Source organism: Vulpes vulpes, chromosome 1, assembly GCF_048418805.1.
Source record: "Vulpes vulpes isolate BD-2025 chromosome 1, VulVul3, whole genome shotgun sequence".
Taxonomy (NCBI): Eukaryota; Metazoa; Chordata; class Mammalia; order Carnivora; family Canidae; genus Vulpes; species Vulpes vulpes.
This window is the reverse complement of record NC_132780.1, coordinates 23,901,814-23,924,928: the sequence shown is the minus strand read 5'-3', so window position 1 is coordinate 23,924,928 and position 23,115 is coordinate 23,901,814. Positions and strand designations below refer to the sequence as shown.

General features: G+C 43.7%; 1 protein-coding gene across 1 annotated transcript; it reads left to right on the top strand.

Moving 5' to 3' along the window:
• Positions 1 to 12: 12 nt before the first annotated feature.
• NOL8 (nucleolar protein 8) lies at positions 13 to 22,502 on the top strand. The gene is made up of 17 exons (XM_072760524.1): positions 13 to 147; positions 235 to 376; positions 839 to 901; positions 2,182 to 2,260; positions 4,200 to 4,335; positions 4,830 to 4,900; positions 6,753 to 8,568; positions 9,770 to 9,862; positions 10,303 to 10,425; positions 10,605 to 10,695; positions 12,584 to 12,722; positions 13,894 to 13,971; positions 18,154 to 18,422; positions 19,792 to 19,912; positions 20,382 to 20,452; positions 21,818 to 21,897; positions 22,330 to 22,502. Exons 2-17 carry the CDS (start codon positions 238 to 240, stop codon positions 22,378 to 22,380), a joined length of 3,420 nt encoding a protein of 1,139 aa, XP_072616625.1. The 5' UTR covers positions 13 to 147; positions 235 to 237; the 3' UTR covers positions 22,381 to 22,502.
• The last annotated feature ends 613 nt before the right edge of the window (positions 22,503 to 23,115 follow it).

Sequence of the window (23,115 nt, the reverse complement as noted above, 5' to 3'; positions counted from 1 at the left end):
TGGCGGGGAAGTGTGTCCGCGTCTGCGCGGGTGTACGACTGCGGTTACGAAGTGCGTTCCCAGGACACGGACTCAGCGCCTGAGCAGAGTGCCCCCGGATAAAATTCGGAGGGAGACCCAGGTCCCGGCGACCCATGTGATCTGGAGGTTCGGGGAAAGGAGCGGGGGTTTGCTGCGGAAGTGACAAGAAGTAGGAGACCGTTCCGAGTGGGTGGAGACGTGTTTTCCCCGCAGGACATGAGGGCAGACGACGCGGTAAAGCGCCTGTTCGTGGGCGGCCTCGGTCGGGACGTGACCTCCGCGGACCTACGGGACCGGTTCAGCAGATTCGGGGACGTTTCCGAGGTAGAGATGATCACTCGGAGAGATGACCAAGGTAACTCGTCCTCGTGGGTCCTTAAGGCCTGTTCAATCCCTCTGGAGTGTCATAGAGTAGGGAAGCCTAGGGCGGAGTGGTGTGTGTACAGCCCATGCTGCGAAGGTGTGATATAAAATGTGGAACTGGCCCAGGTTTACATTTCTGAAGTCAAAAGGCATTCTAAATTGCAAAACATCTGCTTTCTGAAACATGCAGCTTTCCATTTACAAAGCTAAAATTCTAATATTTACCAGGTGTCCTGTTAGACTGTAACATACAATTGAAACTTTAACTGCTTAACCCTTCTTTTTCTTTTGAAATATTTTGATACGTGCATACAAAAATGCAATCTTTGTATCCAATGAAAAACAAGATTTTTCTTGGAAAAAGTAAGATTCCAAAGGTCATTGTTCTAAGTTAAAAACTTAATCATTTTTACATTCTGTGGGTAAAAGTTTAATCCTTTTTTTTTTTTTTAAGGAAACCCACAGAAAGTCTTTGCATATATCAACATCAGAGTGGCAGAAGAAAACCTGAACAAATGTAAGTAAGATTGTTCTATTTTTTCTATTTGCCAGTTGATGTCACTGTATAACTTAGAATAACTTTGGTACTAAATCTAAACCTTAACCACTACTTGAGAAACATCCAGAGGAATAGCCATGGTCAAGAGAATCCCAGCATCCTACAACTCAGCAGATTTAGGTCCATCCCATTTGGCGGCAGCAGACATATGGCAGATCATTGCTCAAACGTGGTATTCTCAGATATTTTAGACAAGAGAACACATGTTCATAGAAACTGTTAAACATTGAATATTATGCCAATCTCTTCCTTTCCTGGTGTGTTCATTTCTCAGGCAGCGTATTCTTTTCATTAATTATCCTTAGGGGGGCTTTACAGCATGCCCTTGTAAGACTATATTCTTAAAATTATGAAATCTCTATCAGTAATGTGTGCGACTTATTAGAGGCTGCAAAGTCAAGACACTGAAAAGAAAACATGCTAATGGAGAAAGAGAGCCATCAGCCTTCTGTGTTCTCATTTGCCAAAAAAAAAAAAAAAAAAAAAAAAAAATTGATGTATTCTCTTACTTAGTGAGAAATAAGTGGTGGTTAAGAACAGCTCTGCTATGTGACTTGTGACAAATTGTTTAACCTAGAAGCCCCCGTTTACTTATCTGAAATGTGACAGAGATACTGCTGATGTCATCACCATAAAGTTTAAATTGAGTAAAACATTTGTGCTTAGTGTAGTACCGAAAACATAGAAACTTCTGTTTGTGGTTATTACTAATGAAGTTGATGGTAGGTAATAAGAATCAGCTTTTGGGGCGTAGCAGTTGAAACCCAGTTTAGTCGTCTGCAACTAATTTATTTGCAAGTTACATAGCAATAATTAGCGTGAGACAATGAAGTTCTACAGGATTTCAGTGTTTTCTGATTCACTCTCTAAAATTAATTCATGTTTTATAGTTTTAGTAGGAGTGATAACGATGAAATGTCAAATAAATGTCATTCACCTGAGGTTCCTAGCATATCTTTGTGGAAGAATGATAAATTTCGCTCTATGTTTTACACGTTTGCTTTATTCAGTTCTTTCAGGAACACTGGTTGATAGAGAACTTAAGGACTCCTTGGTGGGTCACAGAGCTGACACCAGGATCTAGGCCTTTTCTCCCTTGGTCGTGTTTGCTGTATCTCTTCTGTGCCTCTTTGTGAAAAACAAGTGTGCTTTTTTGGTACTAGCTAATTAGAAAAGGCACATACTGCCATATATTTCTGCATCACTATGTATTTGGGTAATAATTCTGTGCTTTATAGGTATGTCTATTTTAAATAAAACAAAATGGAAAGGTGGAACACTACAAATTCAACTGGCAAAAGAAAGTTTTTTGCACAGGTAAGATTTGTTCTGCATGAATTTAAACCCTATTTCATTATATTGTAAGTGGTTTTATACATTTACATAATTGATTTGAAACTATCAAGTAGCGTGTTACTGTGATCTTAACATTCAAACATTATAAGTAGAGCTAAAATCCCTTTTTTTTTTTTTTTTTAAGATTTGATTTATTTTTTCATGAGAGACATAGAGGCACAGACACAGGCAGAGGGAGAAGCAGGCTCCATGCAGGGAGCCCGACATGGGACTCGATCCCAGGTCTCCAGGATCACACCCTGGGCTGAAGGCGGCGCTAAACCGCTGAGCCACCCAGGCTGCCCTAAAATCCCTTTCAACTGTGACTCCCTACAACCCCAGATGCACAAAAAAATGCAGTATGTTTACATATGTTGTGTCTTTTTAAGATTTTATTTATTCATTTGACACAGAATATACAGGTAAGGGTAGCAGAAGGCAGAGAGAGAGGAGCAGACTCCCCACTGAGCAGGGAGCCCAACTCGGGACTCAATCCCAGGGCCTTGAGATCACGACCTGAGCCAAAGTCAGATGCTTAACTCACTGAGCCACCCAGGAGTCCCCAACATATGTTTCAACTTAGGGTATATTTACCTACTTCATCTTTGTAAACACAACCTTCTGTGAGGCTGTAGATGATCCCCCTTTTTTGTAATGATTTAGCACTGTTTTAGAAAATAGACTATACCACAGGGTACTTGGTTGTCCCCCTCTGATGATGGACATTTAGACTTTTCCACTTCTCATAATAGATGAACCTTGAGGATGGTCTTACATAGTGCAAGGGGTTTTTGGGTTTTTGTCCACAGAGGAGTTGCTATATCACAGGCTTATGTACATTTAGAATTTTAGTAGACGTTACCAAATCGCTTATGTTGATTTTGGCTGTTTATGATATAATCATACAAAGACAAAAAGATAATAGGAAGTCCCTGTATGAGAGGCATAAGGTTAATTTTGCAAGTGACTTAAAAATAAGGTATTGTAATAACCATTAGAGCATATTAAGATCCTGAGAGATACTATTCTCAAGGAGAGAGATTCTGTGGGTTTGGGAACTTTCCAAATAGGAACCAGTTTAGGGATGTATAGCTGGCGTGACCAGAAGAGTTGACTAAGTTGTTCTAGGACCAGGAAATGGGAAGCAGACTACGGAAGGCAGAGTTTGAAGGACGGTGAGAATCTGACACGGCTTTTCAGCTCAGGGCCTCTGTGAACAGGGTAGTGATGGGACTTTATCCATTAGCAATTCAGTGCCTACTCTGCAGGAGGTAGAGCCCTGGTTCTGAGCAGGGTGAGCATGTAGTCCTGCTGCTTGGGAATATCTGGGCATGTGTGCTTAAAAAGCATGACTCTGGGATCCCTGGGTGGCGCAGCAGTTTGGCGCCTGCCTTTGGCCCGGGGTGCGATCCTGGAGACCCAGGATCGAATCCCATGTCGGGCTCCCTGCATGGTGCCTGCTTCTCCCTCTGCGTGTCTCTCCCTCTCTGTCTCTCTTTGTGTGACTATCATGAATAAATAAATAAAATCTTTAAAAAAAAAAAAAAAAAAAGCATGACTCTGTCATTCTGGAAGGTGGAACATAAAGGAGACAGACCAGAGGCAAAGAAGCCCATGAGGATGGTCAGTGTAGCTGCCCAGGCCTGAATAAGTTGGGGGAGTTTGAATTGGAAGCTTGAGATGGCATTCTACATTCTTTCCATTTAGAAGGTGAAAATAATCAGGACTTGGCAGATTGGGCTCTGAAAGGCACCTCTTTCTCATAAAGAGTGGAGCGATTGAGGATAGAAGGGGAAAATTGAGAGGTCCTAAATAATCACTATGAAGTGAAACAGCTTTACAGGATCTAAAAAAAAAAAAAAAAAACATTGTTGAGAGCATGGTTAGCTTTCAACTCTTTTATTTATTTATTTTTATTCAGATTGGCCCAAGAAAGAGAAGAAGCAAAAGCAAAGAAAGAGAAATCAACAATAGGCAATACCAGCTTTTTGGAAAAGATGAAAGTGGTGGATTTCCATATGAAAGCTGTGCCAGGAACAGAAGTGCCAGGGCACAAAGTGAGTCTCTACTGGCAGCCTGAGTAGCCCAGGAACCGAGTCCTCAGTCTGTGTGACCATGGGTGCTGTGTCTAGAGCAGTTGCTTTTTCCCTTGCTTTGAAGCACAACCCAGGCAGTGCTCTATGGTTTTCAGAGTGTGTTTACAAGTCTCCAGTAAGCACAGTTCTCCCTCATCTTACAGGAAGAAATCAAAATCCAAGTGAAGGTGGGTCTCCCAAGGGACATATGTGGTGAGGCTACAACTTTTAATGATTGGTGTTTTTGTTGCATTCTACATGATTTATATGGGACTCATAGCTGCCCCACTTGTCCTTGTTTTTCTTTACTCATACACTCTTTTTGAAAACTCATGTTTCATCATCAAAGACAAAACCCAACAGTAATCATGACTTACTATAAGTTTGATTTTTAAAGTTATGTTTATACAATGAAGTTATTTTTTTCCATTTCTGACATACATAGTAAATGTATTCTTTTTTTTTTTTTCTTTTAGAATTGGGTTGTGAGTAAATTTGGAAGAGTCTTACCTGTCCTTCACCTAAAGAATCAACATAAGCGTAAAATATCCTTTCAGTTGGCCTTTCAAAGTAACTATTATTTACCACAGCAGCGATACTTACAGAAGTTCACTTCATCCCATTAGAATTTCACTGCCTCTGTCAGTAAATTTTAGATGCTTAAATTTTTATGTTCTACATCTCTAGGCAAGATAAGACCTACCTGCTTACCAGTATGAAATAATGAGAGGCAAGTGAGAGTGTAAAGAGGTTTTATACTAGTGAGTGACATAAGTGACACTTGTCAAAGCACTTGAACCTGTTAACTTGTTTGACATGATTCAGGGCCATTCCCTTGGTACTACAGAAGGGTGAGGCAGCTCGGCTGTAGTGAAAGAAGGCATTGGAGGAGGTGGGGTATGGTTTGCATAGCAGAAAGTGATAGGAAGAAGACCAGGCAGAGGGAAGGTGGTAGGTAGGAACATGTAGATAGATGGGCAGGAGAATGGTGAGTTGAAGTCATGTGTACCCTAGATGTGCAAATGTGGTTACCTGTTCCCTTGAGGAAATGAAGTCAGATTGTCCAGGACCTTGAATTCCTAGCATCACAGACTTGTGGATAGAGCTGTAACCTTGTGTGCCAGTCAGGGAAGCAAAAGCAGCTCCAGGTATTCCAAAGGGGGTGTGGTATATACAACTGGGATAAACAGGTGCTGAAGGAGCAAGCAGCTGATGGTCAGGATGTCCACTGCAGCAGACCACTACCACCCAGAGAACCAGAGGTATGTCCTCATTACTCACAACTGCTGTGCTACCTGGGGCCCCTGGAGGCCTGGCCACACCTGCTCCTGCTCCCCTGCCAGGGCCCCTAATGTCAAGGAAAGCTGACATCTTCTCAGCCTTCCCTGTGTAGCAGCCACCAACAGCAAGAGGAGGACATTCAAGGACAGTGTGAAGCTGGGCAACAAGAGACACCGCCTGGCACATCTCACATATTTGGTGTGCCTTCAGTAGTTACCAAAGGCTAATTTAGTTGTCATTAGGAGTGATCTCCCAAAGCAACATATGCTTGCCTATTCATGTTTTAGAAAATCAGCAAATGCTAGCTGTCATCACAACACTTTGACATTAACTAGAATTTTTCTGGACAATGTCAGCAACAAAACAGGCCTGGGAGAGAATTACTAGCTTTCTAATAAATATCTACAAAATGGGGCTCAGCAGTTTAGCGCCGCCTTCAGCCCAGGGCCGGATGCTGGAGAGCCGGGATCGAGTCCCACGTCAGGCTCCCTGCATGGAGCCTGCTTTTCCCTTTGCCTGTGTCTCTGGAGACCCGGGATCGAGTCCCACGTCAGGCTCCCTGCATGGAGCCTGCTTTTCCCTCTGCCTGTGTCTCTGCCTCTCTCTCTCTGTCTCTCATGAATAAATAAAATCTTAAAAAAAAAAAAAAAAAAAACCTACAAAATGCGGAGAGTGACCAGAATATGGAATGGATGTTACTGAGCTGGGAGAATCAGAGCTAGAATGAGCCAGTACTGAGGAGGCAGGAATGGCCAAGTACAGTTGGAGTGAAGGATGTGCAACACCCAGCTGTGCCCTGCTCATGCCCCTGTGCTCTGCTTTATGGTATCAGTACAGGTTCACAGAGAACTGCTTGTGGCCCCTGTGCCTGGAATATAACCTGAACAGGTTTGCTTTTCCTGCGGGTGAACCATGATGGTGCTCGGTTTCAACTCTGGACATGCCAGTTTCACAGACCTGAGGTCACCCAGGGAAGTGCCCATATTGCTTGATGAGAAAGGGAGGGCAGGCCAAGTAAGGGAGCTGCTCAAGATCAGACTCGTCCTTGTACTTCACCACAGTGATGGGTTTTCCTAAAATCTGGTGCTTCTGTTTTATTCCTTGACTTGTGGTAACATCATGAAGTATGACCCATCAAAATACTGCCACAACCTAAAGAAGATTGCAGAGGATGTCACACATGCCACCCCTGTCTCCAGCCTCACCTGGGAACTGGAAGGCGGGGATAACCCTATGAATAAGAAGCAACGAGGGGAGTTCTGGGCTGTTCACAGCCCCCTCCAGAAGAGAGTCAAAGTGCAGAAGAACGAGGCACCTGCTGCATCTCCAGCTGTGAGAGCCAGACCCCACACGGTCCGGAGGAGTCCACATCCCACACAGCAAGACGCAGCACAGGAAGTGCCCTGTAAACCCATCACTACTCAGTCACCCCATGCCCCTGCTTCTCACTGCCAGAAACTTAAAAATGTATTTGTTCAGACCTCTGGCATGGGAGCTGCCAGGAGCAGAGATCATATGTCTGATGACGATACTGATTCTGAAGAGGAGATAAGACTAGTGATTGCTCGAGAGGAAAGCCTGGGGAAAACCACATGGTCCTTAGTGGGTGACTCTGCAGATGAGCCATTTGAAGTCGTACGAGGGGACTTCAAGTCAAGTGTCCAAAAGCTGCCTTCCGTAACAGCGTTAGGCATCAGTGGCGTCTCCTGCCAGGATGGGGAAGGTAATGTCCTAGGAAATGAAAGCAACTATGATTCAGGAGATACAGATGAGATTGTCACAGCAAAGAAAAAGGCTGGTAAGATCAAAAACACAGAGTTTTCACAGATGGAAAGGTCTGCATGCAAGAAAACATCTTTGAAAAATAGAAGAAACTGTGAGCTTTCAGATCATTGTGTTAAAGCACAAAAAAGAAAGACTAACCCAGAGCAAGCCGTTGGTGCTAGGGTTACACCCCACTGCAGCAGCAGGGAAGATGCAGGTTCTGAGTCAGAATTCTCTGAGTCTTCGGGAGATGAAGAGTATGACGCCATGATGAAAAACTGCCTCCGTGTGCAGCTCACGTTAGCTGATCTGGAACAGCTGGCTTGTGGTGACCTTCAGTCTCCAGAAGATCCTGAGAGCATTGGCCAGGAAACTACCGCCAAGGCTGACAGGGCTCCAGGTGGCCTGCAGAGAGCCCGGCCGTGTATCCGTCCCGAGGAGATTGTGGCTGCCCTTTTAGAAGGAGAAGAGAATGCTTGTGAAAAACAGAAATCAAAGGAAAACAACTTAAAGCCAAAATTCCAGGCTTTCAAGGGGGTGGGCTGTCTCTATGGAAAAGAATCAGTAAGAAAACCCTTAAAAGAGAATGTTGCCTCTGACAATGTAAATATAGATCAGAATTCCTTGAAACTTGGTCCCAGCAGCATGTCTGTGGAGAAGGGGTGTCCACCTGCCTATGGCTCATCAAGCAAAATAACTCCTCTCCAACATGCAAGGAGGACAAATGACCCAAACCAAACTCAACCTCGAAAGAGACAGTCTGCTTTCAAGAGCCAGGATCACATGATGGTGTCCCCTAGCAGTTTGGAAGTGGGATGTAGAAATCCTATTCCTAGTCTGTTGCCATTAAAAGATGAGAGATCTTTAAGTATTGGTACAAAGATCCTCACGGTAGGCTTTGATGAAGACTGCTGCCACAGGACCAGGGAGGCTGGAGAGGGCTCCGGGCAGAGTGGCCAGCCAGCGACTGGGAAAGCACCAGGGGACTCTTCCAAAAGAGATGCTCAAGAAAGCAGTGCCAGTTTCCCTCTTGGTGTGAACAGTTATTCCAGGGTTGATGCTAAGCAGAAGCATGCTGAAGACAATCAGAAGCGTTTGGCAGCCTTGGACGCAAGGCAGAAAGCTAAGGAAGTGCGGAAGAAGCTGGTTCATAATGCGCTGGCGGGCTTGGTGAGTGCGCTCCTGGTCTGGGCACCACAAGTCCACCCTTCCTTCCTGTGGAGGCATCCCAGCACCCACCCTTCTCACGCTGTGTTCCTTGAGTTAGAAGCTTTTGTCACCTTGTATCTTTATACCAGAGAAATCGAGATTGAATTCTGTTCACTGAAAACATTTTAAAGTTTTATTTGTGATTTCTTTTCCTTTGGAAGCTATAACTGGTGTAATTCTGTGATGCGTCCTAATGTGTCAGAATTCACATATATATTCTGCTAAGATTCTCTATGCTGACTTTACCCATTCTTTCAACAACCATGTCTGTGAAGTCCCGGCCATCATAGCAGTGCTAGGCCTGTGGAATGAGGATTGAGGTGCCACTGGCGGCCATTGGCTCATGGTGTTGTGGGCACAGAGCCGCAGTTCAGGCCCATGGAAGCCAGAGAGAAGAGTGCCCATGCACCCCAGCAAGTCAGCTGGGAGGAGTGGTGGGGGGCTCCCTCAGCCTGAACAGAGTCTAAGGTAGAGGGATCTATGGGAACTGGCTGACGGAGGCAGAAGGGTGGGAAAGGAGAGGAAAGACATTCGGGGGAAGACGGGGGCAGTTTGTACAAAGGAGAGTTTGCAGTCAGTGTAACTGAGATGTACAGGGACGAGGATGCTGGAGTGAAGAGCAGGGTAAGTGGCAGGAAGGCTCTGGATGTGGGACTTTGTTCTGCGGCTGTGGAAAGAAGGGGGTGAAGATTCATGTGTGTATATTGAAACAGAAATCCACACACTACGGCTCATAGGCATCCAGCCCAGGGCCCGTTGTGGTATAGCCTCCAAGCCAAGAATGCTTTCTATGTTTATAAAGCATTTTAAAGAAGAAAATACAAGACCAGGATTATATGTAGTCTACAAAACCCAAAATTTTCTCTCTGGTCCCTCACAGAAAACAGTAGCCAGCTCGACCTGGGAAAGATGGTTCAGGCCCTAACAACAGGGGAGGTCATGAGCCAGAACCAAGGCAGTGACAGTGGGAATAGACTTAAAAGATACCAGGAAGGTCCACACTTGGAACTAACTTGAGGACCAACTGGGCAAGAAGTCTTAATTTTCCATCTTAGGAAACAAGTGGGTGGTGGCATTCACACTAAGGAATGAGACAGGGCCTTGGCCAGGAAAGGAGACAAGGGGCTGTCTTATGGTTTGATACCTTTGTCCACTCCTCTAGGATGGTCATCCAGAGAATAAGCCAACACACATCATTTTTGACTCTGACGGTGACAAAGAGGAGCAAAGCCATCTGGGTGAGGAGCCCATGGAGGTAGGTAGCTGAGGACATCCTTGTGGGCATTCCACCACTCTTGGCTACCAGGGCCTCCTCACAACGGCCACATTCAACATGAGGTCCTCCTGAGCCCCCAGGGCACCTCCGACCACCATTCGCACCAACACCTGGGGCCTTGGAGACTTTCCCCCATATGAATCTCCCCTCACATAATCTGCCAGGCAGCATCACTACTAGTGAAACCCTGCAGACAGTGCCCCCCCCACCCCCAATCCAGCTGTCCTCAGAGCTCCCCGCTTAGTGACCCAAGAGGCCATGCCAATGTGCTTGAGTTAGGAGTTTCTATACTAACCATCGACCCTTTCCTGGGAGATGCATCTGGGTTACTGGTTCTTAAATGAGAGAGGAAGATTGCAGATTGCCTAGTTGTTAATGAGCACTGCTGTGTGCGTCCACCATGTGTATCTCTGTTCCAGGAGTCCATGAGCAGAGCATCTGGGAGGCTGTTTGATAGCAGCGAGGATGAACAATCTGGATCCGAAGATGATAGTCACAGGTTCCAAATTAAACCTCAGTTTGAGGGCAGAGCTGGGCAGAAGGTTAGTGAAGACCAGATAATCCCACCTGCAACATGTCATCGTTTGTGGTGCGCTGAGTCCACCCGGGTAGAGCTGCTGTCTGGGACTCCAGGGTGTGGGAGGGGCACGTGCAGGGTCTTGTGTAAGAGCATGGTCATGGAAACATGGCTCCCAGCTGAGCTGTCTGTGTGTCTGTGTAGCTCATGGACTTGCAGTCTCACTTCGGCACCGACCACAGATTCCGCATGGACTCCCGATTTCTGGAGAGTGACAGTGAAGAGGAGCAGGAAGGTAAATATCTCACTGTCCCAACAGTCCTGATGTCAGAGCTGGGGGTCCCTGTGAAGTCAGGTGGTTGACAAGAAACTGCACTCAAGACCTAGAACCGTGAGGCTTGTGCTGCCCTTCTTCCCGGAACACAGTTAGGTCTTGGGTCCCCAGAAAAGCCATTCCTTCCACCCTGCCAGCTTTCTAGTTACCACTCCCATCTTTTTCATTCTAAACTTGAAATTAAAGCATAAAGTGCATGTAATTCAGAAGCGGTGGCTTTTTATTGAAAATGCACACTCTGATTCTTTGAGGTGAGTATTCTATGTAGTCTACGTCTCTGAAAACCAAGGTTCATAGAGTAATTTTTCCAGGGTCCACACCAACTTGTGTTTCTGAGCCATGGAATAGCCTGCTTTGGGTGCTGTGACTGGAGATTGCCTTCTGAGCTTTGGCCTCTTGAATCTGTGTTCCCTCACAGCTGTGGATGCCTGGTTTGTCAAGCGCCCTGGCGTTACCGCAGGCTCCCACCTCTGCAGCCTGACTGTGGCTTCTGTTGCTATTGACCACTTTGAGATGTTCTCTTCCCCCTGCAGCCTAACTCCCCTCATTTTCCTCCTCATTCTCTTTGCTTCTAGGTTAAGATGCTTCCTGAGGTCCTTAGGTTCCCTGTGGCTTCAGCCTCTCCTTGTCCATAAGTTGTTTCCACATGTGGGTCTCCTCTGCTCCAGACTGTTCTGTTCCCAGCGCCTGATGGACGTTTCTCACTGGTGTCTCTGCCCCCAGTAATGCTATGCAAGCCACCTGTGGTTCTCTCTCCAGCAGCTCAGACCCCCCTGTATCTGCTGGTGGCACATCCATCCTTGGCACAGTCAGAGGACCTTTTATTTCATTCCCTCCCAACTTTTCAGGCTTAATTTTTAGTGAATCACAATGACTCTTCTGCAGGCAAGTGACACAGGTCAAAATGAAAATTGCCATTTTTCAAAGTGAAAGTTGTCGCATATTAGCACATTCATGTGATTCAACCTAATACACTGTAAACACTGCATTTTCTTCAATGTATGTGTTCATTTTGTTTCCTACACCTGGCAGACACCCCCTCAAGGGATCCACTTTTCTTTCCTGCCTTAGACTACACCTGGTTTATAAAGCATTTCTTGATGCAATTGAACATAGTGTCTACCTCCTTTGAATCCTTAGACATGTGGGGGATTTCTATAGAGAACTTACTTAAACTAGTGTTTTATTCAGGTATCTACTTAGTTGCTTATCTTCTGCAGTGAGTTCAGGGATCTTCCAGGCATCTCTGTATTTTGGTCTGTAATCCAGACTAGCTGTGTTTGTTGTATGATGTTTGCGTTTCTTGTCGTTGAAGATAACAGTGTAACAGCGTTTGGGTCCATGATGCCGTGCGTGTGTAGGACACATAGCTCTTCCTGCAGCATTTATTATTGAATCAAAGGCCGAGGAACTGTCTCACAACGTGATAGGAGAGTTGCCATCCATCACTATCTTTCATTTTTAAGTTGACATGTAATATAAAATAGGTTTTTAGAGTGTTAGAAAGTCAGAGTCTGTAATCTCCATGGTTTTGTGATTGGCATCTTGCTATGTTACATTACCTTAAAACTTTGACTTTACCTTAAAAACTTTGACTTGTCACTGAAAGCCATCAAATGCAGATTGTTTTCATAATTACAGGTGGAAATGAGACTTTTCATTTGTTGGTCATGTGACTTCTGGATTCCCTGTGGCACTGAGGGTCATGGGGTTGGGGAGCTTAGGAAAATGGGTTTGGATTTTTCTCCTGTCTGAACGTGCTTTGCCCATGTTTGATACTTGATAATTGATGATTGAGGCTCCTCAAGTTGTTTGCCAAGAGATTACTAAATGTCCCTTTCCCTCTAAGAGGTAAATGAGAAGAAAACAGCCGAGGAAGAGGAGCTTGCTGCAGAGAAGCTCAAAGCCCTGAACGTCGTGCAGAGTGTTTTGCACACCACCTTGAGCAACTCTATGCACAAAGGATCAGTAGCTGCCAAGAAATTTAGGTGTGGTTTATGTTCTTGTCTGTTACACCCTATTTTCCTTGGACATAAATGCCTAATTGAACTCAGTTTAAAACTAGGCCATTAAAAAAAAAAAAAAATGAGGCCATTTTAACATCCTAGGGAGGGCAGTTGGCAAAATGTATCAGACCCTCAAAAATATACTTATTGTTGACCCAGTGGCTCACTTCAAGAAACTAAAATTTTTTCTCTATTTTTGTGCTTAGATGTCAGAGCGGCATTGCTTTCAAGTGAAGCAGCTGGACAGTGGTTTCAATATTAACTGTAAAACTATATAAATGTAACTTTTCATTACAGAAAATTTTAAACACAAAATTTGTAGAAACTGGTGTACCAGTTGGTGACTGGAGAACCCTGGTACACCGGCTTCTCCAGTCACCAACATGTGATCACTTCTCTGGTTTTTTTTGTTTCGGGGGGGGCTTTGTTTGCTTTTCTTTAAGCTCTTTGCCCAACAGGGAACATAAACTCACTATCTGGAGATTAAGAGTCATGTGCATTACAGACTGAGCCAGCCAGGCACCCCCACTTTTCCTTTCTATACTTTTACTCACTTCCCCCTGTTTTCACTACTAAAATACTTAAAATATAATTAAATTAAATTTAATTTATGTTTAATTATATTTTATAATTAATTAATTTTAATTTAATTAATTTAAAATATAAAATATTTTATGCAAATCCAGCTTTATCTGTATTTTAGTATGTGTGAAATAATTTTTAATGTTAAAAAAAGATTCAGAGAAACTCCAAACTAGGTAACTTAAGATATGACTTTCTGATAAGATTCTTTTTTTTTTTTTTTTAATTTTTATTTATTTATTTATTTACTTATGATAGTCATACAGAGAGAGAGAGAGAGAGAGGCAGAGACACAGGCAGAGGGAGAAGCAGGCTCCACGCCCCGGGAGCCCGATGTGGGATTCGATCCCGAGTCTCCAGGATCGCGCCCTGGGCCAAAGGCAGGCGCCAAACCGCTGCGCCACCCAGGGATCCCTTTCTGATAAGATTCTGATACTCTTCTTTGAGTGTGTGGTTTTGTCTTGCTCAAAAACTGGAATTGTCCCAATGTTGAATTATAATTTGCTATTAATTTTTTGCATTATGTTCTGATTTCTCTCTGCCAACTTATTCATGTCCGTTATGTACACAGGGACGTCGTACGTTATGATCCAACAAGGCATGACCACTCCACTTACGAGAGGAAGAGCAATGATAAACCAAAGGAAAGGTAAATCAGGTACTTCTCTCTGTAGCAGGATCATAGAAACTAATCTCATTTCAGACAAGGAGAGAAATAGACAGTAACCCATCTCCGCCCATTGGTCCGCATCGTATTTGTTTAGGACCAGGGAGGGAAAAGTTAGAGTGAAACTATTGTCATGGTGGAAAAGGTCTTCCCTTTAAACAAAGGGATCTCATGCATATAAGTGACACATGTTCCTGGGCCCGTGTGGTGTCCCCATCTTGTATTACTGTCTCTTGTCTGTGGTAACACATCACCATAGACTTGCTGAAAACCACAGAAGGTATCTTCTCGCATTTCTGGAGAGTAGGAGCCTGAGATCAAGGGTATTAGAAGAACTGTGTTCTCTTAGGAGGCCGGGGGCAAACGTCTGTGTCCCACCTCACTCCTGGCCTCCACTGACTGCCAGCAGTCCATGGCATCCCTTCACTGTGGCTGCCATGGCCTCCTGTTCTGTGTCTTTCATCTTTGTGTCTATTATGGGGACACCTGTGATTGCACTTAGGGATAATCCTGGAAAATCTCTTTGTGAGGTACTTAATAACTCTACAAAGACCTTTTTTCCAAATAAGGGAATATTCACAGGTTTTAGAAATTAGGGCCTGGACATATCTTTTTGGGGGCAGCGATTCAGTCGCCTACTCTGCTGTAGTGTGATAGAGCTGCTGTTTCCCGCGCATCTGCTGTCACACTATCAGTTTGTTAAAAACTGCAAATACATGGAGCAACCACTACTCTGCCTGGTTTAGTGCCTTTATTTTCCTACCATTAAAATCACTAAGGGCCATGCGGTATGCTGAGTTAGAACCTGGAATAAAAAAGACATTTGGTGAAGAAAATGGGAAAGTGAGAACAAGGCTTGAGTTGAGTTAACCGTAATGTATTGATAGTAACCTTTTAGTTCTGTTGACTGCGTTGTATTTACAGTGAATGCTGCCATTCGGAGAACTAAGTGAAGGCTGTTTGGGATTGGTGTCTCCCAGAGCAGATGACCCAAAGAGAAGGAGGAGGCCATAGCCTTCAGTCTTAAGTCACTGACAATCTGCCTTATTCAGTTTTCTTGAAACAAGTCACCAACTCCAGCCCATATACTGTGATGGGGGTGGGGGGCTTGGAAACTACACCTTTTAAGGGGAGAAGTAATGAGGAATTTGTGAACATACTTGAAACTGCCATAATCTGCCCATTGGCCACAGATTGTGTATACATTCTTGCCACATGCAGGATACACTCACCCCTCCCTGGAGGCCCCAGAAGCCTCACTTGTACAGTATCTGTTCACAGTCTGGGGTCCTCTCATCCAAATCAGATCTAGAGGCAGATGAGGCCCAATGGTCATGGCTCCTTTAGTACAGCTCTTCTGATGAGAGACAAGAGGACTGTGAGCTTACAGGGACAAGTCACCTTTCCCTCCACAAACACACAGTGGTGGCACAGGCTCAGGATGGCTGCTGTCAGCCCCACTGTTCACCTGAGGGAAGCAGGAGGCATGGGGGTCACTGGCCCACAGCAACTCTAAGGTCCAGACCGGGAAGTGTGGGCAGTTTTTGGCTAGAACCACAGGACTGGTAATCTCTGTGGTTCTTGACTCTGCCTTCTGAATCATCCTTTTGTTTTAGTCAATGGTGGCATGTGTTGGTGACTTAATGATTTTTCTCAGCCTGCTCTTTGCTTGTAGAAATGTGGGAATCCAAAAGCCTCATCACTGTAGAATGCCTTTATACCTGTCGATCCAAGCTGGTGTTTCCGCTAATCTATTTCTCTTAAACTATTGGAGGGCCTCCTGTGAATCTTCTTGAGGTTTACTCTCATGAGGCAGAAACCACAGCCACCAGTCATTTCTGAGAGAAGCTGTTTTACTGTAGGCTTCTGCTGAGACGCCACCTGTAAAGTCTTTAGGAGTTTTATTGGTCAGATGGTTGAGGTTTTTGAGCTATGACGAGGGTCTTAACAAAGGAATTTTCTTTCTATTTAGACTGGGGTCTATAGATTTCTCTGTTACAGATCAGACAGGAAGCATATTGTCTGTTGTGGTGACTCTGCTCTGCCTTCATGAGAGGGAAATGGCCATAGCTGATCAGAAGCAAAGTGAAGGAGGCTGTGTTCTAATAAAAGTATTAGCCAGACACGTTTACACTCACATAATCTATCCATGTCACAAAATCGTGTTTTTATTTTTCCAGCCATTTCAAAGCATAAAAGATATTCTTAATCTGCAGTCCACATATAATTAGGCAGCAGCCTGGATCTGGTTCTTGGGCATAGTTTGCCAGCACCTGCTTTAGACCATGTTTTCCTGTGTCTTAGATTGGATCTTTGCTTAGAGGCCATTACTTAAATTTCATGTCATTTGCCTTCTAGAAATTAGGGGTCTTCCAAACCATGAGGTCCAAGCTCCTATAAGAAAGTCTTTAGTTTCACTGTCTGCCCATTTTGTACCACAGGCAGCAAGAAGAAACCAGCAGATACCTTCAGACCCTCCCAGACGTCTTCCTAGCTCATTCCCTATTTGTAGGCATTTCCCAAGTTCTCCTTTAATGGAGGTGACACAGTGCTGTCCAGCTTGTGCCGTAGCAGAGCAAGGATCCCTTCCATCTGGGTTCCAACAGCATTTACCTCAGTGTCCTTTTAGGTCCTATTTTCTGTGGGTCAGGAATTTAGGGATGCTTCACTGGGTAGTTGTGGCTCACGCTCTCAGAAGACTTCCTGCAGGATGACCCACCCACATGTCTGTTGGCTGGAGGCCTCAGATGCTTGCCTTACGTGTGGGCACTTGCGTGCTCTTCCAGCATGGCAGCTGGCTCCCCCCAAAGCTGGCGATGTGCAGGGGAGAACACAAGAACGCTGTGGTGCCTTCTGTGACCCTCAGTAGTCACACACCCTTCACATCTGCCTCATTGCATTCTTCAAGGTCCATGAAGCCCAGCCCACACTAGGGAATGGCAGAATTCCACATCTTAAGGAAAAAGGATCAGAGGGTCTTCGGACCACTTTTAAAACCACCACATAGTAGTTCAGGGATAATCTCATGGAACTGACTAAAGTACGCCATTTTTCATAGAGCTCAGTTTCATGGGCATCTCTGTCTTAAATCCTAGCAGGTTGGTGTTTTAAATGAAGTATTAAAAATTTCTTTCCAGGGCAGCCCGGGTACCTCAGCGGTTTAGCGCCGCCTTCAGCCAGGGTGTGATCCTGGAGATCCGGGATCGAGTCCCAGGTCGGGCTTCCTGCATGGAGCCTGTTTCTCCCTCTGCCTGTGTCTCTGCCTCTCTCTCTGTGTGTGTCTCTCATGAATAAATAAGTAAAATATTAAAAAAAAAAAAAATTCTTTCCATGATAGTCTCTCCCAATAAGATAACCATTTAGGACATCTTGTTCACTTACTATTCTAGGTAATACAGTTAGAATTTTGGCCCAGTATTATTCATGATATGTGGAGTGGGCTATAATAGGAAAAAGGATTTTAATTTTTTTTTTTTTTTAAGATTTTATTCATGAAAGACAGGCAGAGACGCAGGCAGAGGTTATCAGGCTTCATGCAGGGAGCCTGACGTGGGACTCGATCCCAGGTCTCCAGGATCAGGCCCTGGGCTGAAGGCAGTGCTAAACTGCTGAGCCACCCAGGCTGCCCGGATTTTAATCTTTTAATAGCTCAAAACTCAATGTTGGAAACAGCTATGTAAGGTTTTGTCTGAGATCAAAGAAAATAAATGCAGAGCAGGAATATAGTAACATCAGCATTTCATATCAAGATAGACTTAGCATGTTTATAATTCATTTTTAAAATTTAATTATGACAATCTTTTTACACCAATTTTGTAAAACAGCATTTTAGAACTTAGAAGTTAACAGTTTAAGCATGTTTGTTTTGTAGTGAGGTAACAGGCATGTTGCAGTTAAGTGATTTTGTTGCTTAAAGCTAATATCTCAGGTGTGATTTCTGGAATGTGCAGAGGATAGGATGATATGATTTGTGTATAATGTTTGGAGTTGCTTGGCATAGTTTTGTGTATTAAAAGCTTATTGGTCAGTTTCTGCTTTTATGAATAGAGTCTTATATGTGAATCCTCTTGGTTGTTGAAAGAATGAGATTTGTTTTCCAAGGTGTTCTTGTAATTTCTGGCAACTGATGGTCTATTTGTGATGTGTCTGTAAATGTCACTGCAGTAAAGCAAAACGGAGGAAGCAAAGGGAGGAGGCCGAGAAGCTGCCTGAGGTGTCTAAGGAGATGTATTATAGCATTGCTGCGGACTTAAAAGAAATATTTCAAGCTACAAAAGTTTCCAGTGAAACAACAGACAACACACCCTCTAATGAGACTTGTGATGGTGAGAAAGTGGAAGTCCATAACCCCACCACTCTGACAACTGGGGCTGAGCAGCCTAGCAGCTTCACCTTCTCCTTTTTCGATTCAGATGTTAAAGATGTAAAAGAAGGTACTTTTTAATTTTTTTTTTAACACTTTTCCTTCAGGCAGCTTGAACGTGATTGATTCTGTGTTAAGTGTAATGGTGCAACATTAGCAGAGGGAGGAATTTTTTTCTTCCATCAGATGAACAATATAAGATTCGGTGTCATATGGCCAAAAACAACATAGCAGGAGCTCAGTGTGACACCAAGGGAAGCCAGAGAGTGACGTGCAGCCTGCCTTCTTCTGAGTAGAAACAATCCCCAAGAGTATATAGTAAGCCCTTCATCTAAATAGCTTCATGCCTTACGTGCAGTTAGAAAAGCCAGGACCTGTGGGAAGCCAGTGCCATCTGGTAGGGAAAGGAGGAAACACACTCCTTGGCTCTAGACGGGTCTACTTTGTCATCCATATGCCAGTTGTTTCAGACATTCTCCATGGAAGTGGGCGAGAACCTGAAGAAAACAACAAACATACAATTTTGCATTCCATTTCAGAAAGTTTACCTGTAAAGGCCAACATGAGCCAAAGTTAGCAATGCCTGTTACTTAGGGACAGTCTCCCCTGGTAAGAGAGACCACTGTTCCTCCTCTGGTGTTCACAGTGGAAAGAGCGTTCCTGGAAGTTCACTGTAAACTCCACAAGAGTACATGCTCACATACACACAGTGTATGTGAAGATCAGCACTCAGTACTTCATGTCAGTTCTGTGCTCCTCCAACAGGAGGACAGTGGTCCAGTTTTTCAAAATTAGTTGTAATTAAGATACGGTGGTACAGTCACCGTATGCTCTGTTGACAGCATGCTCTGGCCCATGTTGTCCGTTTAAGGACCAGGGTCAGTTGCAAACTCTTGAGTGGAGCTGCTGTGATATTGACGGTAATTCCTACAGCCGAGAGCCAGGTGTGAGAAACTGGCCTTGGAATGAGCGATGAGACCCCTCCATGACCTAGGAGGTATGACTTTGGTGCTTGGGGAACCTGGGGCACTGTGCACAACTTTCAGCAGCTCCAGAAAGTGTAAACATACATTCCTTTCCTCAGTGATGAATACAGGAGGGAAACCTGTGTTCACTGCATTGCGCTCTATTTTAAGCTGCTCTTGCTAGCACAAGTGCTACTCTTTGGGTTCCTTCTTTTAAATTATGTTGCCTGTTTATAAACCTTCGGTTTTTATGTCTTTTTATAGTATTATCATATTCCTTATCAGATCACCCTGGCAATGCCAAAAAGTAGGACACCTTCTCTCAATTCGTATTTAAAAATCTAAAAAGATGCTACCTATTTTAAATTAATGGTTAAGATCCTGGACACTTACAGATATATGTGCATGGTGAAAGTGACCAAATGAGTGTGTGTGGCTACAGCCCTGTCCCCTTCTGTTGCCATGACAACACAGACACCTACAGAGCCGAGGCAGTGAAAATTGGGAAGGTTGTCTGGCAGGGAGCCTCTCGTTTCCAAGACAGCAGCTCCGGAGAGGAGGATGTTGCTGAAGAAACAGAAGGCAGGAAGTCCAGGTAAGCAGTTTCTTTCTGCAGAAAGCCTCAGACCTGCTGATGGAAGGATCCACAAGACAACGTAATTTCCTTCTCGGCTCCTTTAGAGTTCTCTAGCCTTTTTGTGATGGGAAGCATGTTTCCTCTTCCTTCAAACTGGGTAGCACTGGATTGGGGGGTATGAAGTCCCTGGTCTGGAAGGAGGACCCCGGAGCCATCCCACAGGAAACACTGGCTGGTTGGGGTAGCAATAGTGGGATGAGACCGTCGCAACCAGTGTGGGACTTCAAACAGTCCTTGTTACCAAAGTTTCAGATACAAGAGAGGAATCCTGAATGGAGACAAGGCAGAGTCACTTTAAACCAAAATGAGCAAATAGAGAGGAGATCTATTTAAGGAATGGTTCACTTATATTTGCAGTGGAAACATTTCATCTGAAATACTGAAATAAACTAACCAGTATCTGTCTCTCTCTCCTCTTTTGCTTCAGAGAAGTATCATTACCTGAAAAAGAGAGCACTAGATTTTTCTTTTTTTCTAAGAATGATGAAAGACTCGGTGGTAAGTCCATTTCTTAAATGGTATAAAACAGGAAACAGTACAGTTCTCACCACTACACATTCCAATACAGAAACACACATCCAGGAAAGAAGCATTTGGCAAAAATTGTGACCCTTTGCAATGCCATGTGGTTTAGCGGTCCCTGTTAGGCTGATGCTGATGGACTTGTTAAGCCCTGGAATACTGAGAGCTCCCACTCACACCTCCCTCCCTCATTCGTTATTGATGAAATTTTGGAATATAGGTGAGGTTTAGTGGGGTGAAGTCCAGAGTTGGCGACCAAAGAAGAATTCTTGAGATGTCTTTGATATGAAATGGTGGTCTTATTAAATATGGGGACAGGACCCATAGGCAGGAAGAGCTGCTGCCCTGGGCCTGTGAGGGGTGGCTAATTATATACCTGGGAGTTGGGAGGGGTTTGGAAATAGCATACTCTGTAAGGAATTTTGGAAGCCAGGTTTCCAGGACCTTGAGGCAGGATAGCTATTGTTAGGAAGAGGTCACTTACCTCCGTCTAATAAAACCTGAGTCATGAGACCTTTTGGATGTATATGGGTGGGCCATGTGCTTGGGGGACGATCACCAACATATATCTTGGGAGGTTAGAGATAAAGGAAATTTATAAAGGAGTTTTTATATTCCTTTGTAGTTAAAGTGGTTAAAGTAGTTAGTATAGTTAAAGTAGATTAACAGGATCCTGGGGGTCGGGCTAAGATTGCCTTCTGCCCTCAGCAAAGTATTAACATCAAGACAGTTGAGTCCATAGAGGAATGTCCCTCTGCCTGTTTCAAGGATTTGTCTATGTGCTGCCTGGGACTTGTGCTTTGTCCTCAGCTAGTCCTCTGTTCCCCCATCAATTATCATCAACAAGGGCTTCTTTGTTATGGGAACTTGCTTAGATTCCAGACCTGCAAAACTGTTTTTAGGACCCTGAAAGTTCAGGCTCTTGGTGAATTCTTTTCTTAAAGCCTAGCACAAACAGAAACCAAGATACATAATAGTAATACATAAACAGTAAAATCCTAGAAGTTCTATATTTTCATTTTGGTTCTTTTCATTTTGATTTTATTTTTTTATTCATGAGAGAGGCAGAGACATAGGCAGAGGGAGAAGCAGGCTCCCCATAGAGAGCCTGATGCGGGACTTGATCCCAGGACCCCAGAATCATGCCCTGAGCTGAAGGCAGATGCTCAACCACTGAGCCATCCTGGTGTCCCTCTATATTTTCATTTTGTAAAAAAATGGATATATATTCTTAAAATTAACAAATTAGGGGGGGAAATGGTGTTAACTAGAATTGAAGCCCTTGATAATGCCAGCGCTAGTGTATCATCCATTTTAAAGGCATTAATCTCCTGCTTGTAGGTTCTGATTTATTCTGGAGAGGAGTGGGAAGTAATATTAGCAGGAATTCTTGGGAGACTAGAACAAACAACTTGCGAATGGTGAGTAACTATCTCTGTATTGATTGTCTCCTAAAATGTGCTATTTTGTTAGTATTTGCCTGGTGTAATGTTTCAGACACAAAGGGCAGCACCTGAGACCATGACTTAAATGCTCAGTTCCAGCGCACGGAGGGGCACTGTTTAGGTCACACACCTGGTGCAGGTTAGCAGCCTGCAGAACAGCCAACTTAGGGACCCGAGCTCCAGCCACACTTAAGTATCAGTAAATCACAAGATTTTTGGAAGACTAAAATACAGTTTCCATGGCAGACATTTAGAAAGTTTGAATACTCTTTGTTCATTCAAAGTGAGCACTCCCATAGTGGTTTACATAATTCTAACATTGAATAACCTGAATTTTATTTTTATAGCTACTGAACACCTTGAAAATGATTCACATTTATTTTTAACAAAGGCTTGATGTTTTTATAGGACTGTCGGAAGAAACATAAAGATGCCAAAAGGAGAGTGAAACCAAAATAATAAATGTCAGCATTGGTTTTGATATGTGAAGAAGCCTCGCCTATGGAAATTGGGTGATGCAGAAAATAATTTTAAGTGAGAAAGAATTCATAGTGAAGGAGTATTAAAATGTGCTTGATGGATATCATTGTCTTTTTCTGTAGATTTCCTTTGTATCTCTTCCTAAGTAATTTTTCAAAAAATAACCTGAATTTTTTTTCAACAAAGCATAAGATAATCCCCCAAAATATTTTTTATATATCATCTCCATGCTGTCCTCAGTAACTACTGGGTATCTTCTAACACAGGTTTTACATAAAGTCTTCTTAAATGTATGAGTAAGAGCACTTTTGTTTGCCACGTTCAGCTTTGTGTGAATTATAGACTACTTGACATACTTATTTCTGATTGTATAGAATATACTTTACCTCCATTTTGCCTTTTTTCTTAAAGAAGTTGAATACAAATCAGCCTGAGTTCTGTACTTGTGTCCTGATGAACAACTAACTGAAATGCAAGACATTTCAGACAAGCAACACTTGCATATAACAGCCAGCACTCATAACATCATGTGCTCTCCTTAATGCCCATCACCCAGGTACCCCATTACCTATTGACTTCCTACTCTAACAATTGAGATTCAACTCTGATCTGAGTTGTGGATTTTGACCACATTTAACTTTTTTCCTAGAATCTCCACACACACACACACACTCGCTCAACTTCTGGATTTAGCCTTATCACTTTTCAACAGTG